Source organism: the organism of the source record quoted next, unplaced genomic scaffold, assembly GCF_019419815.1.
Source record: "Pyrus x bretschneideri cultivar Hongxiangsu unplaced genomic scaffold, Pyrus_bretschneideri_v1 Contig199, whole genome shotgun sequence".
Lineage (NCBI taxonomy): Eukaryota > Viridiplantae > Streptophyta > Magnoliopsida > Rosales > Rosaceae > Pyrus > Pyrus x bretschneideri.
The window spans coordinates 1230585-1244764 of record NW_025999500.1 but is presented as its reverse complement, the minus strand read 5'-3'; the positions used below and the strand labels follow the sequence as shown (position 1 = coordinate 1244764).

Genomic DNA, 14180 nt, shown 5'->3' with positions numbered 1-14180 from the left:
TGGGGCCTTAGGAGCGAGGTTAGGGTGTTTCTGGGCTCAGTTTCCTCCGTTAGATGGGCCTTGGCTTTGTTGACCTTGATGGGGTGGCTTCTAGCCAACCCTACCACGCCTATGTTGGCATTTTAAGCATTGATTTGTGCTATAATGTGCTTCAGACACAATAGTCGCCTCAGTAGGTCGAGCTTGATGATTTTTCATCAATTGCTGATTTTACTTTTCAGTGAGAAGTAAAACAGAGATCAAATCTAAAAACTTAGTGAACTTCCGAGCCTTATATTATTGCTGCAGGACAATATTAGTAGTAGAGAATGTCGAATAGGTCTTCTCCAGGAGATCATCTTTGGTCAATGTCTCATTACAGAATTTGAGAAACGATCGAATTCGACAAACTTCATAATTATTTTCATTCACAGACTTAAATTCTTGGAAGCGCAAATGCTGCCAGTCATGTTTTGCTTCAGGTAAGAAGATGTCATTTTGGTGATCAAAGCGATTAGCCAAAGCGACCCAAAGTACTCGTGGATTTTCCTCAGCAAGGTACTCGGTTTGCAGTGCACAGGTTCTAATAGACATGCATTGGTTTAGAATTTCATGAGAAAAACTTCGGGTTTTCATGGGTGATGTTTTTAAAGAAAACTTCAGGTTTTCAAACAAGACATGTTTCTAGAAACTTCAGGTTTCCAAATAACTATAAACTTCAGGTTCATATGTTCTTGCAGACAAACACAAATATATATACAGAAATATGCAACAAGAAAATATGCAAATAGATTTGCAGGTCTAAAATTATAATTGAATTAATTATTTGGACTTTAGGCCAAAATTAATGTGCGGGTGAAAAATTATAAAACCCAAATTGTCTAAAAAATAAACAATTAAACCTCGGGGTCCAAAATATGGACCAAAGGCCATAGGTGGGCTTATCAAATTTGTGTCGTGAGGTCTAGGCCCAGAAAATGGGATGGAATGGGTTGATCAGGCCTTAAGGAAATTTAGGCTGCGAGCCTTGTAGCAGCAAACAGGCTGTAGAAAAAAGCCCAAAGAATTAGGGGCCCATATAGGTGCCGATCAGGTGCGATACTGTGCAGGTACACTGATGTACCAGCTATAGGTTGGGATTGCGTGCATGCGGGAACACGGATGCACCAGCACGGGGCTAAGATTCGGTGTAATGCAGGCGTAGGGACACCATAGCCATACGGGCAGATGTCACGCTTAGGTTGAGCCATGGTCTCAGGCCACATCAGGGGAGCCCAGTCACGAAAAAAAAAAAAAAAAAAATTTCTTTTTTCTCGCAAGCCTAGAGGGCCAGCCCAATTAGGCTTGGATTTCAGCCAAGAAAAACACCCCAGCTTCAATGGGTGTGGTCATCGAGGACAAAGCCCGATGTTGCCGCTTCAAGTGGCCGTGTTTTGGTCAAAAGAACTCGAAACGGGTTGTGATGTTTGACATTGAACTTGGATGGTGTAACGAAGAATGTCTCAACATCCAAAACAAACCTAGAATTCGAATTTGGGTTTTCAAAATTTGGGGAGATTCTTACAAATCTCGGCCAAAAACAAGGTTGGTGACGACTACAGGTTGGCAACAACTGCAGGTCGGCGACGATGGCAGCTGCAGTGGCTGGGTATGGCTACAAGCCATGCATGTTACACTGTGAAAGGCGTCGTTTTTGGGCTGGGTTCCAATGGCTTGGAGCTTAGGGCTCTGGTTGGGTTTCGAGTTTGGGTTCGAAGAACCATAGAAAAAAAAATATTATTATTATTTTCTTTATCTCCATATTATAATTCAATGCATATTGACAAATAATTTAATGCATGAGCAAATATATGATACAATTTATGGTAAATATCTAATTCACATAATTCAATAATTATGGATATAATGCATACACAATTTATGTAGAATCTAAAATTCAAAAAACATAAAGTTGGGTCATGCATTATGGTGAATGTTCATGCTATCAGGGCTGCAAAAATATCGAGATAAAAATCGTTGTTTTGAAATATCCTGATTGCATGACGATATTGATGAACTGGTTTGATGCAAAAAACTTCTACGTCAGATTCCTAAGCGTAGTGGTAGAAGCCTGTTGATAACATGTTGTGGCCTATATAAAACTGACAGGGAGAGGGGCCGACGACACAGAGAAAATATAGAGAGAGATGTGTTTGTAGGGTTGTGTAGAGGATGTGTTATTCCCCCTATGCAGTGTCTTTATTTATCGTAACAAGGAAGGAAGAAATCCTTCTCCTCCAAGGAATACAAATTCTAATAGGGAAGAATAACTAGAATCAAATCTAATATAGGATTTATACAATCACACTTAAATAAGAAGTTTATAACATATAACCTATTATAGAAAAATCATTTTCAGTTACAATAGAAAGAAATATAATTTTAAAATGAAGAAAAAAAAAATTAAACAGACCAACCGCCATTCGCCTTATCCTTGACCAAAACCCTAATCCTAGCTACACACGCAGGCAACTCGACAAACGTGTCTATAGATCCACCTCGACTCCACTTGTCATTGCACGAGTTCCAACATCGTAGTCCCAAGAAAATTAAGCCCCACCACCTCGACTCTGACTGTTTAATCGAGAATGATACTATAATTCATAGAGCCATATATTACTTAGTCTCTTTATTTAAATTTAAATTTACAGAATGAAAATCAATGAGAAATAACACATAGAAGAGTAGAAATTTAAAAAATTATTAAGGTTGTAGAAAAGAGGTTGGGGGAATTAGGAAAAGAGAGAGCGTTATGGAGGAAGTCAGAGAGTTGGGAGGAGAGTAATTTTTCATTTTATTTCATTTTGAAATCAAATAGATAAATTTAAAATAATTTATGAATTTTTAACAAAGATTGAATGAAATGTTCTTGATTTACTAACAAAAGATAAACACACCAAATTGGCCAAATTGAAAATATGGGGACTAAATTGACCCAATGACTAGAACACATGAACCATTATGACATTTAAGCCTAATGAAACTTAAAATAATAATGCTTACTAATAAATTGTCCCTTAAAAATTTAATGGCAATCCGCAAAATGCTAAAAATTTATATCCTTGATACTCTCTAAAATTCAACAAAAGTCTATCATTTTAACTCATTCTTTTCCTTAAAAATATATCATTAAAAGTGTATGGAATTTTATGCAGTTTATAATAGTTAGTAAAGCATACTATATACGTGAAAGTCTATTACTTGAAAAACTCAACACTACACCCTCTACAATTAGGTTTCCAATTCCTTTTCGATTCCATGTTAAATTTTTTTTATTTATATTTTCTTGTTCGTCCTTGGAATATAATAAGAGGTGTGATATTTACACAGCTATTTTTGTCACATCCCGACCCGGGGTAGATCACTTCCCGGGCCCGCTCCACCACCGTAGCACTATATCGTCCACTTTGGGCTTACCATTCCCTCACGGTTTTGTTTTTGGGAACTCACGAGCAACTTCCCAGTGGGTCACCCATCATGGGATTGCTCTAGCCCCCTTCTCGCTTAACTTCGGAGTTCCTACGGAACCCGAAGCCAGTGAGCTCCCAAAAGGCCTCGTGCTAGGTAGAAATGGGAATATACATTTAAGGATCACTCCCCTGGGCGATGTGGGATGTCACAATCCACCCCCCTTAGGGGCCCGACGTCCTCGTCGGCACACACGCGACCAGGGTTAGGCTCTGATACCAAATTGTCACATCCCAGCCCGGGTGGGACCACTTCCCGGGCCCGACTCCACTACCGTAGCACGATATTGTCCGCTTTGGGCTCCGACCACGCCCTCACGGTTTTGTTTTTGGGAACTCACAAGCAACTTCCCAGTGGGTCACCCATCATGGGATTGCTCAAGCCCCCTTCTTGCTTAACTTCGGAGTTCCTACGGAATCCGAAGCCAGTGAGCTCCCAAAAGGCCTCGTGCTAGGTAGGGATGAGAATATACATATAAGGATCACTCCCCTGGGCGATGTGGGATGTCACAATCCACCCCCCTTAGGGGCCCGACGTCCTTGTCGGCACATTCGCGGCCAGGGATTGGCTCTGATACCAAATTTGTCACATCCCGGCCCGGGGCGGATCACTTCCCGGGCCCGCTCCACCACCGTAGCACGATATTGTCCGCTTTGGTCTTACCATTCCCTCACGGTTTTGTTTTTGGGAACTCACGAGCAACTTCCCAGTGGGTCACCCATCATGGGATTGCTCTAGCCCCCTTCTCGCTTAACTTCGGAGTTCCTACGGAACCCGAAGCCAGTGAGCTCCTAAAAGGCCTCGTGCTAGGTAGAAATGGGAATATACATTTAAGGATCACTCCCCTGGGCGATGTGGGATGTCACAATTTTTACTTCTCCAACACTTTTATAATTTTAAATCATCAGATCAAATGAATTAAAAAATATAAAATAATATAAATTAACAAAAAGTGTGCGAATTGCACACCCCCATAATAATTATCATCTTTACCAAGAAATGAAGTCATATGCTTGTTTATTGGTTCTTTTCCTCTCTTTTTTTGTCGGAAAAGAAAAAAAAAAATAGTTATAACTAGTTTACTGGTGAGGAGTCTGAATTGTAAATTTATAATTTTTTACCATAAACATGTCCCTCCCTCGCTAATTTGTCATTTGATGAAGATAAATGCCGATATGCATCCTTTTCCTTTCTTTCCCTCGTTAAAATGACAAAGTCCCGCATTTTCCCCATCTTCTGCGGATGAAATTGGAATATACTTCACAAACGTGCGCCCACTATTTCATCGTAAACCATTTTCAATTGCAGGTGGGTGGGCCACAGTTTTGTACTCCTTCTTTGTTTCCCCGTCAATTTATAAAAATAAAAAAAAAGAAAAGAAAAATGCAGGGGATTTTCACACGTAATGGTGACTTTTTGTATATTAGAGAGTGAGCTAACAAGTGCCTTGGTGCCGAAATTTTGAATTATGCTTTTTCTTTTACTTTCAACACCATATTTTCGCTTTAGATTCGGTTTCTTTTGTTTCTTAAGCAAAGCAAAACCTTTATTACTTTGTTCATTTTAAGAATAAGGTTAGGGTTTAAACTAAATTTGTAAATTAAATGAAATAATACTAATAAAAAATAAATACGTTAATTAATACTTAAATAATAATCTAATTAGCAATAAACACGTTAATTATCATTTTTCATTCTTTCACAAAAGAAATTAACGGATAACATACTCTTACCATAATTCTACCACTCACGCTAAACTAGGTGGCATGTTTTAATTTCATTTCGATTATCAAAAATGGTATTGAATCTTAATTGGATAATACCTAATATACTCTGGCTAATCAAAGAATGTCAAGTGTTTTTTGTTTTTAAAAGTAAGAAAAAATTTAACATGTCTCATTTTTTAAAACAATAAAACATACATTAAAGAATCATTGCACCAAAATAAAAACGTGAGTATACATAGGGTACTCACCAGTGAGTACCTAAATATTTTTCATCCTAATTCTTACCTTATTTATTGCATTTTTTTCCCCTCTTGTTCTAATTATCAAATGAATTATTTTAGGATAGTGCTATCTGCACACCTTTTTTCGCAACTTTTTTACCTCTCATACACTCTTTTCAATTTTTGACTATCAGATCAAATAACAAAAATTAACAATAAGTGTGTGGGAGGTAAAACGGTTGTGTAGATAGCACCACCCTTATTTTAGTCTTTAACTTACAGTATTCCTCATTCAAACTTCCACTCCTCAACCCCCCACCTCCTTTTGTAGCATATCGCTTATAATAAAAAATAAATAAATTATTTCCTTTTAAGTTTTAGTTGGTTAACTTTTAGCACTTGCATAACTAGACCTTTTAATCTGAACTGTCTATTTTGTAAGTATCGATTCATAGATCATCCTTACAAAAATTCAATTTAATCCGAAACTACTTGCCAATTTAATTATCACGGTATGAACTTTCATTGTTTCTTATAGAACAAAGTATTCGTCAATTTCTTTGAACTCACTTAGATGTCTCGAATATTTCCGATTTGGCTAATATTTTGTGACGATGATCTATGAGGTCCAATTTGGAAAATAAATCGTCGAAGTTTGACATGGTGTGGACACCACAACTAATCCCCATTTAAAAAAAATGGAGATCTTCCCTTAAAGGCCTCCTTAGAATAACACTAGCATATGGACACATACAAAGGGTGTGAGAAAATTTTTTATTTTTGTTTTTGAAATAGAAGGAGAGAGGAAGAAAGCGATAGAGAATGTGGGAGTGAGATTTTTTATTTTTTATTTTTTTAATTAGATATATATTAGGATTACATGTAGGTGAGACTTTGAAAAAAAAAACAACAAAATTTTATTGTGTGAAATTACATTTCTGCCCCATATTTCTTATTCATGTTCTCTTTTAATTAGAGGGTTAAACTAGTAATTTTATAAGATTTTAATTGACAATGAGTGTTTTATTAATTAGTAGAAATTATAGTAAAGATTGCTAATTATCATCCTAAAATTTCGGTACGAATCTCCACATTTGATTTCATTTCATATTTACCTAAAATTTTGATTGAAATAGAATTTTAGTTTGAATTTCCATATATACCCTTCTTGTACGCGGTTCCGGACTTCAGGGTTCAGAATGTTTCGTTCTGTAGATATAAACCCAAATGTCACCTCCTCAGACTCTCTCTCTCTCTCTCTCTCTCTCTCTCTAACTTTCTCTGAGGCCTGCAGTGGTGTGCGGTCTGCTTGATTTATTAGACAAAGCTCCGCCGGCCGACTCCTCAGTTTCCAATTCTACTGCAGTCCACAATGGCCGACCGAGTCCACCCGCGCGGCTCGCCCTCACACAACGAAACCACGCAGTTTCCTCACACCTCCTCGCCACAATCCACCCGAACACCCTCCCCTCCGGAGTCCGAGAAACTAATCCCTCCGCCGGGCACCTACGTCATCCAGATCCCCAAGGACCAAGTCTACCGCGTCCCGCCGCCAGAGAACGCAACCCGCTACAAGAACTACACTCGCCAGAACCGTCGCCGGAGCTCCTGCCGCTGCTGCTTCTGCTGGCTTTTCGGCCTCGTTGCCGCCCTCATCCTCCTCTCCGCCGCCGCCGCCGGCATCTTCTACCTCGTGGTCCGCCCCGAGTCCCCCAACTACTCAATTGAAAGCATCGCGTTCAAAGGATTCAACTTGACAACGCCATCTCCATCCTCCACCATCTCGCCGGAGATCCAGGTCACCGTTCGAGTCCAAAACCCTAACAAGAAGATCGGGATCTACTACGGGAAAAAGAACTCCGTCAAACTCTTCTACTCTGATATCAAATTGTGTGACGGCGCTCCGCCGGCGTTTTACCAGCCGTCGAAGAACGTAACGGAGTTCCGAACGGTGTTGAAGGGGTCCGGGATCAAGCTGACGAGCACGGTGCAGCAGGGGTTAGTGGATGCGCAGAGGCAGGGGAAGGTACCGTTGGAATTGGACATAAGAATGCCCGTTAGAATTAAAGTGGGGCCCATTAAGACGTGGACGATTACTGTGAAGGTTGGGTGTGATCTAACGGTGGATAAGCTGACGACGGAGGCCAAGATTGTGTCAAAGGACTGCGATTACAGTGTGGATCCTTGGTAGAAGATCAACGGATTAAGAAAGGAAGGGCATATATAAGTATATGATTAGTTTTGTTAATTGCTTTAATTTGTTAACTAAATTTGTTTCAGATTTATACGATTGCGTTTATAAAAGAAAATAATTTCTTCTTCTATTCTTTGAACGTTGATTTTTCGGCCGGATCGGATCAGACATACATATTTCCAATTTCAAAACTGAAATTTTGGAATTTATGCCGAATTCGGTATTTTTAGAATCAGATTAGTTCAGCATTTCAAAATTACGAGAGTTTTATGACTTCATCTATACCAACATAAGAAGTATGTCATATGACTCATATCCATGGCTCTCTCTACCTAATATAAAATTTTATAGTTCTCAAATTTATTTTTTTATTTTTTTTATTTTTTTTTATGTAATATGTTTAAGGGAAGGCTTATTAGTCGAAATGCCTCGTGAAACTGTCATTGAGTCTCAGTTTACCCTTTGAAACTGATTTTATCTCACTTTGCCTCCTAAAATTAACATTTTCAACTCTTTTGTCTCACTTTACCCACTTTTATTAATGGACACCTAAATTTATGGGTATTTTAGATATTTTAGCTTTTACACATTTATTTACCTCTAGCTCCCACACTAAACAAGTCTCAATTTTATTTTTAACAACTCTAATTCAAACACATAAATTTTGGGCATTTTTAAAAATAAATTATTCAATCAATATAAAATTTTCGAGCAACAAAATCATTATATCCATTAACAGAAATGCAGAAAGGGCATGTAAAGAGAATAGAGAAGGGAATAAGATAGAGAGAGAAAGTAATTGATTACATTGATACTAAATTGATGTTTACAACTATGAGAATACAGTTTATATAGCCATCATGACTAACTTGCAGCCTAAGCTATTTAACTAACTAATTCGATAACAACTCTAACGACCTTTCGGCACGTGAATATTGCCAACATCCCCCCTCAATCTCAACCGGGACTTCCTAGTTTGAGATTGAAGCAGACCAATCAATGGAGCCAAGTAAAAGTAACCCAATTTCCCATGTTTAGGTACGCCAACTTCTCTGCTTCAAATGAGTATCTTCTCTGCTTCAAATGTTATCAACCCTGAATTACTAATCAATGTTTCAACAAGAATTGCACTCCGACAATCGGCCTTAATGGAGTTGCACACAATAATAACAAACAAGACTTTTCAAGAACTTTACTTCGGCTATCGGCCTTTAAGGAGTAACACACTGCATCTGAGACAAAACTGTTCACTCAGGCTATCGGCCTTGTGGAGGAAACAAACAACTTATACAGAGATAATGGCTTTGGCCTTATATCCCAAATCAAGATTGCAGAAAGATGGCATCAACCTTCAAAGAAGAACTTTACTCCGGCTATCGGCCTTTAAGGAGTAACACACAATTATGAAGCATTTTCACAAGCACATAAAGTGTAGAAAACACAAAAACTTGAGAAACCTGAGATGAATGCATAACGCCGACTAAACTTTAAGAACTCGAACACCACAGCTTGGATGAATCTTCAACACCAAGAAGAACCTCTGGGAACAACCACCATGAGTGGAAGACGATGGCCACCAAGGAACGCACACGGCAATCTTTGTCATAGCAAGAACTCTACACATGCTTTTGGCAATTGCAAATTCGCAACAACTAAAGAACAAGATCAAGAACCAAAACTTCTTCGGCAATCGACCTTCAAAGAAGATTTCATACCCCGGCAATCAACCTTTAAGGAGGAGAGAATATACAAATCAAGAAGAAAATGGCAATCGGCCTTTGCAAACATTCATTATGATGGAAAAACTTCAACTAGCTATCGGCCTTGTAAAGCAAAGAAAATAACAAAAAGGAACTCACTGAGACAAAATAGCAAACACCTGGCGTGCACTGATCTTCCTTTCCCAAGAAACTTCCATAGACAAGCACGAAAACCTTTTCCAAAACACCGATGTTTCTCAGAGATCAACAATCTTTCAGAAATACGGTAGCAGAAATCAAACGATCACCCATGGCGATGATACCATATTAACAGAAATGCAGAAAAACACAGAAATGCAGAAAGAGCATGTATTGAAGAAGAAAAGAGAGAAGGGAATAAGATAGAGAGAGAGAGAGAGAGAGAGAGAGAAACTAATTGATTACATTGATACTGAATTGATGTTTACAACTATGAGAATACAGTTTATATAGCCATCATGACTAGCTTGCAGCCTAAGCTATTTAACTAACTAATTCGATAACAACTCTAACAACCTTTCGGCACATGGATATTGCCAATAATATCAACCAAAATAAGGGTTACATTTGTTCATAAAGTCATTTTACTTACAAGACATCCATGTATTCGCTCGAAACTTTGCAATTGAAAAATATTTATTTCAACAAAATCATTATACCATTAAGCTATCCCATTCATGATGCTTCCCATACCAAAAAAAATCATTTCAAGCAAATGTGCACGGTTTGAAACAAAAAGTTTCACAATATTGAGCACTAATTCCACTAGGCACGAGCTTGTTCAAACTGTGCACATTTGCTTTAAATGATTTTTTTGGTTTGGGAAGTATTTAATTGGAGATGATAGCTTAATGGTATAATGATTTTGTTGTAATGAACATTTTTTAATTGCAAAATTTCGAGCCAATACATGGATCTCTTGCAAGTGAAATGAGTTTAGGGTTTGGGACCAATTCTTTTCCTTCCTAAATATTTGGACCCAATTGGAAGTTAAGATTTTTGTTTGTTTTGTTTGGTTGCCAACTTGGACCCCACACACACACACACACTCTCAACGTTCAAGGGCACAAAAGTAATTCCCTGCTATCGAGGATAAAATATTCCATAATTCGGGCCGGATTGTCACAGAACAAATGTAACCTTTATTTTGGTTGATGCAATGATTTTATTGCTCGGAATTTTGAATAATTTATTTATAAAAATGCCCAAAATTTATGCGTTTGAATTAGAGTTGTCAAAAATCAAATTAAGACTTGTTTAGTGTGTAGTAGGCTAGAGGTAAATAAATTTGTAAAAACTAAAATGTCTAAATACCCTTAAATTTAACAGTCCATTAAAGGAAGTGGATAAAGTGAGACAAAAGAGTTGAAAATGTCAGTTTCAGAGGGCAAAGTGAGACAAAACCAATTTCAGGGGGTAAACTGAGACTCAATGGGAGTTTCAGGGGCAATTTCGACTAATAAGCCTTAAGGGAATTGTAATTAAAAAAATGATTTTATCACAAATAATCCTTGAAATCATCTCATCCCATCAAGATGGTAACTAAAATTGAAAATCAATCAATGTAATCCCTAAAAGTGTGTTGCAAATCAATGTGATACTCCCGTCAGAATTCTATCAAAAATTTTGATATGTGCTAGTGTCACATAATAAGGTCCTACAAGTCTAATTAAACATTATCATAAGATTAAAAATATTAAAATGATGTAAAAATTATTTTGGTATAATTAAAAACTTTAAAATAAAAAAAAATAAAAATAAAAAAAAAGAAACAAGAAGAAGATGATGATCTGTTCATCTTCTTGTTCCCCTCCCACCCGAGAGATCAAATTAACACTTTGTTTGCATCCAATGAGAAATCCAAAACCTTTTATGGCTTTTCCTTATGAAGTGACTTGTAATTTTGGAAATGCAATTTTGTACAGGCATTATGTGTATACAGGGTTATTTTCTTCTTGTTCTTTCTATTTTCGCACTTGGGTTATGTAGGGCTACTTGCAAGAGTTGCCAGAAGTTGGGGCAAAGCATATGTACGAGGAGGAAAGATATATGCTCCCACCCCATGACCCTTCAACCCTCTGCCAACAAGAAGCGACAGATCAATACAATTTTAATTATTGTTCCCATAGGTCCGTCGTATAAAATCCACATGATCCATATCAATAATCAGTCAAAGCAGGAGTGAACTTTAGGGATGACCAGTGATAAATATTACTTTTTTATTATTTAAATATATTTTAATTCACATTGTAATATTTAATTAGATTGTGGTAGCCTATTATGTGCTACAAAATTATAATAGAATGATCACACTGATTTACGATACAAATTTTTCTGGGCAAAATTAATCAATTTTTAATTTTAATGACCATCTTGATGGGGTGAGTCAATTTCAAGGATCATTTGAGATAATAACCCTTAAAAAATAGTTACATATATGTGTAATCATGTGGTTCCTGATGAGCTCGGATGAATGCTTGAAGTCTACTCATTGCTTTGTGATTAGTGATCCTTTATTATACTGTTTTTAGATCTAGTTTGCAAGGACCTTTTAAGAGTCGAGTTCTTCATGATATGTATTTATAATGCATTTTTCTCAATGAATGAAATATCATACTATTCTTTTAAAAATTAAGTACGTTATTAAGTGTACGTAATAGAGTTATGCAAGTTTTGGAATTTTGATTCAGATTCGAAATATTAAATACTTTCCAATTCCTATCCAACTTTTTTCAGGATTATTTCAGATATCGGAATTTCATTTTCGAATTTGAATCAAATGGAATATTTTCAAATATTTCGGTTTGGAATCGGTCAGAAGATCTTTCTATCCAAACTGCATACCCCTCATGTTGGTGCAATCTAAATGCATGTCTAATACTACTTCTAAAAACTAAAAGCGCTTATGGGTAAATTTTGCGGAAACATTCTAAAATATTTATCATTTATAATAAACAGTGGCAGTAGCACTCCTTCAAAGGGAGAAAATGACCACAATTGTTTTTGTTCTTTTATTCGTAACACTAATTGTTCGAAGTCCTTGCCAAACTGGTGTTGTGTGAGTTAAGGTCCCCCGATGCTTTATTAGACTATGTGGTAGCAAAACTTCGTCATCTTCAGTCTTAACGAATTTGTATCTACAAGACAATAAACACATTTGATCAAGGCCAAATCCTCATATGCCCACAAGGTAGGGGAGGGGGTTAGCCAATGAATTTATGACGCCTAAGTCAGTAACTCTGAAAAGAATGAATGTTTAGGGCTTAAGTGTCTAGCAAAATTTACCAGAGAATGGTGGAGATGAGGTATTTATAGGGAGCTGGCCGACCTAGGTATAGAGTTTTACCCTACACATGACACCTTTCCATTGGCCAAGTTGTATCATTCATATGATGAATAAGAATATATTAATTAGGAGATCATATCTTGATGATGATGGAAGCATCCCTGATTGATTATGATGAGCATTCCTTACTTGTTTATGATGAGCATTCCTTTGACTTTTCATGCCACGAGCTGGGGAGCTCGGAGCAATCATTGTCAGTTGCTTGAGCCTCCAGGGATGTTGAGTTGTTCGTGGGAATATTTGTGTACCCTGCCCATTGAATGAGGACAATCTTGTCTTCTTCAGAAGAAAAAAAGTCTATATGTCTTCTCCATGATTTTTGGGATTATTTTTGGCTGCACAAATGCTCCACACTTGTTGGGTTACACGTAGAAAATGGCAGTAGGTGTAGGAAACCCCAAGCTGGGTAGGTCAGCTGAAAGTTGTTTCTTGATTTGTTGTAAATTCTCCACTTTGATTTGGAGTTAGTCTTCCAGGATAAGGAAACAAACTTCTCCAAAACCTATTTAAGTCTACCTTAAGTAAAGGATTAAATAAATCGGCACAACAACTATTATCCCAACAAGAAATAGAGAAAAGTAGAACATATTTTGCCTTTTCCCCTAGTTCTCTTCTTTGCTTGCCCATATGGAGAGTTAATCGTCGTTGTTCTTCTTTTTCGTGCCGCACCAAGGTAAGAAAAAGTTGAATTTTTTCTTCTTCTTCGGAAAGCCATAATTGGCTCGGCATCACATTGGATTAACTAGGCAAGGAGTCAAGGAGCTCAAATAGTGTTGTCGATATCGGCTCGAGCGAGGTCGCGGTGCACGACTGGCTAGGGCTAGAAGCTAGAAAGTCGTGACTTGACCTGTGAAGAGGAAGGTTGGAGCGGGGCAACTCGGTGAACAAGTCTCTCTTTTACATAAGAAATCATTGCAGTATCATTCCTAATGAGTAGTATGTCATCTATATACAATACAAGGGACATCATTGCACTCCCGACGACCTTTGGATAAACACAATTGTCGTCTTTATTTTCTATGAAACCAAATGCTTTGATTTCAGTGTCAAAATGAATATTCCATTTCCTATAAGCTTGCTTAAGGCCATAAATGGATCTTTGAAGCTTGAATACCTTAGTCTTTTCAAACTTGGACACGAAGCCTTCAGGTTGAGCCATATAGAGCTTTTCCTCTATGTGGCCATTTAGAAAGGCTGTCTTCACGTCCATTTGCCAAATCTCAAAATCAATAGTATGCAGCTGTATCAAGCAATATCCTAATGGACTTAATCATGGCTACTTGAAAAAAGGTTTCTTTATAGTCAATCCCTTCTTGTTGTCTATAACCATTGGCCACTAATCTAGCCTTATAAGTTTCCACGTTTCCATTAGCACCTATCTTTCTCTTAAAAACCAATTTGTTCCCACTAGTACTATACCATTTGGAGGGTCTACAAGAGTCCATACTTGATTTTCATACATGGAATC

The 14180-nt window shown here is 37.4% G+C and overlaps 1 protein-coding gene across 1 annotated transcript; it reads left to right on the top strand.

The window, feature by feature from the left end:
• The first annotated feature begins 6645 nt into the window (after positions 1–6645).
• Positions 6646–7646, top strand: LOC103933776 (NDR1/HIN1-like protein 13). Its single transcript, XM_009343464.3, has one exon. The coding sequence runs from the start codon at positions 6806–6808 to the stop codon at positions 7622–7624; it is 819 nt and encodes a 272-aa protein (XP_009341739.2). The 5' UTR covers positions 6646–6805; the 3' UTR covers positions 7625–7646.
• Positions 7647–14180: the final 6534 nt, after the last annotated feature.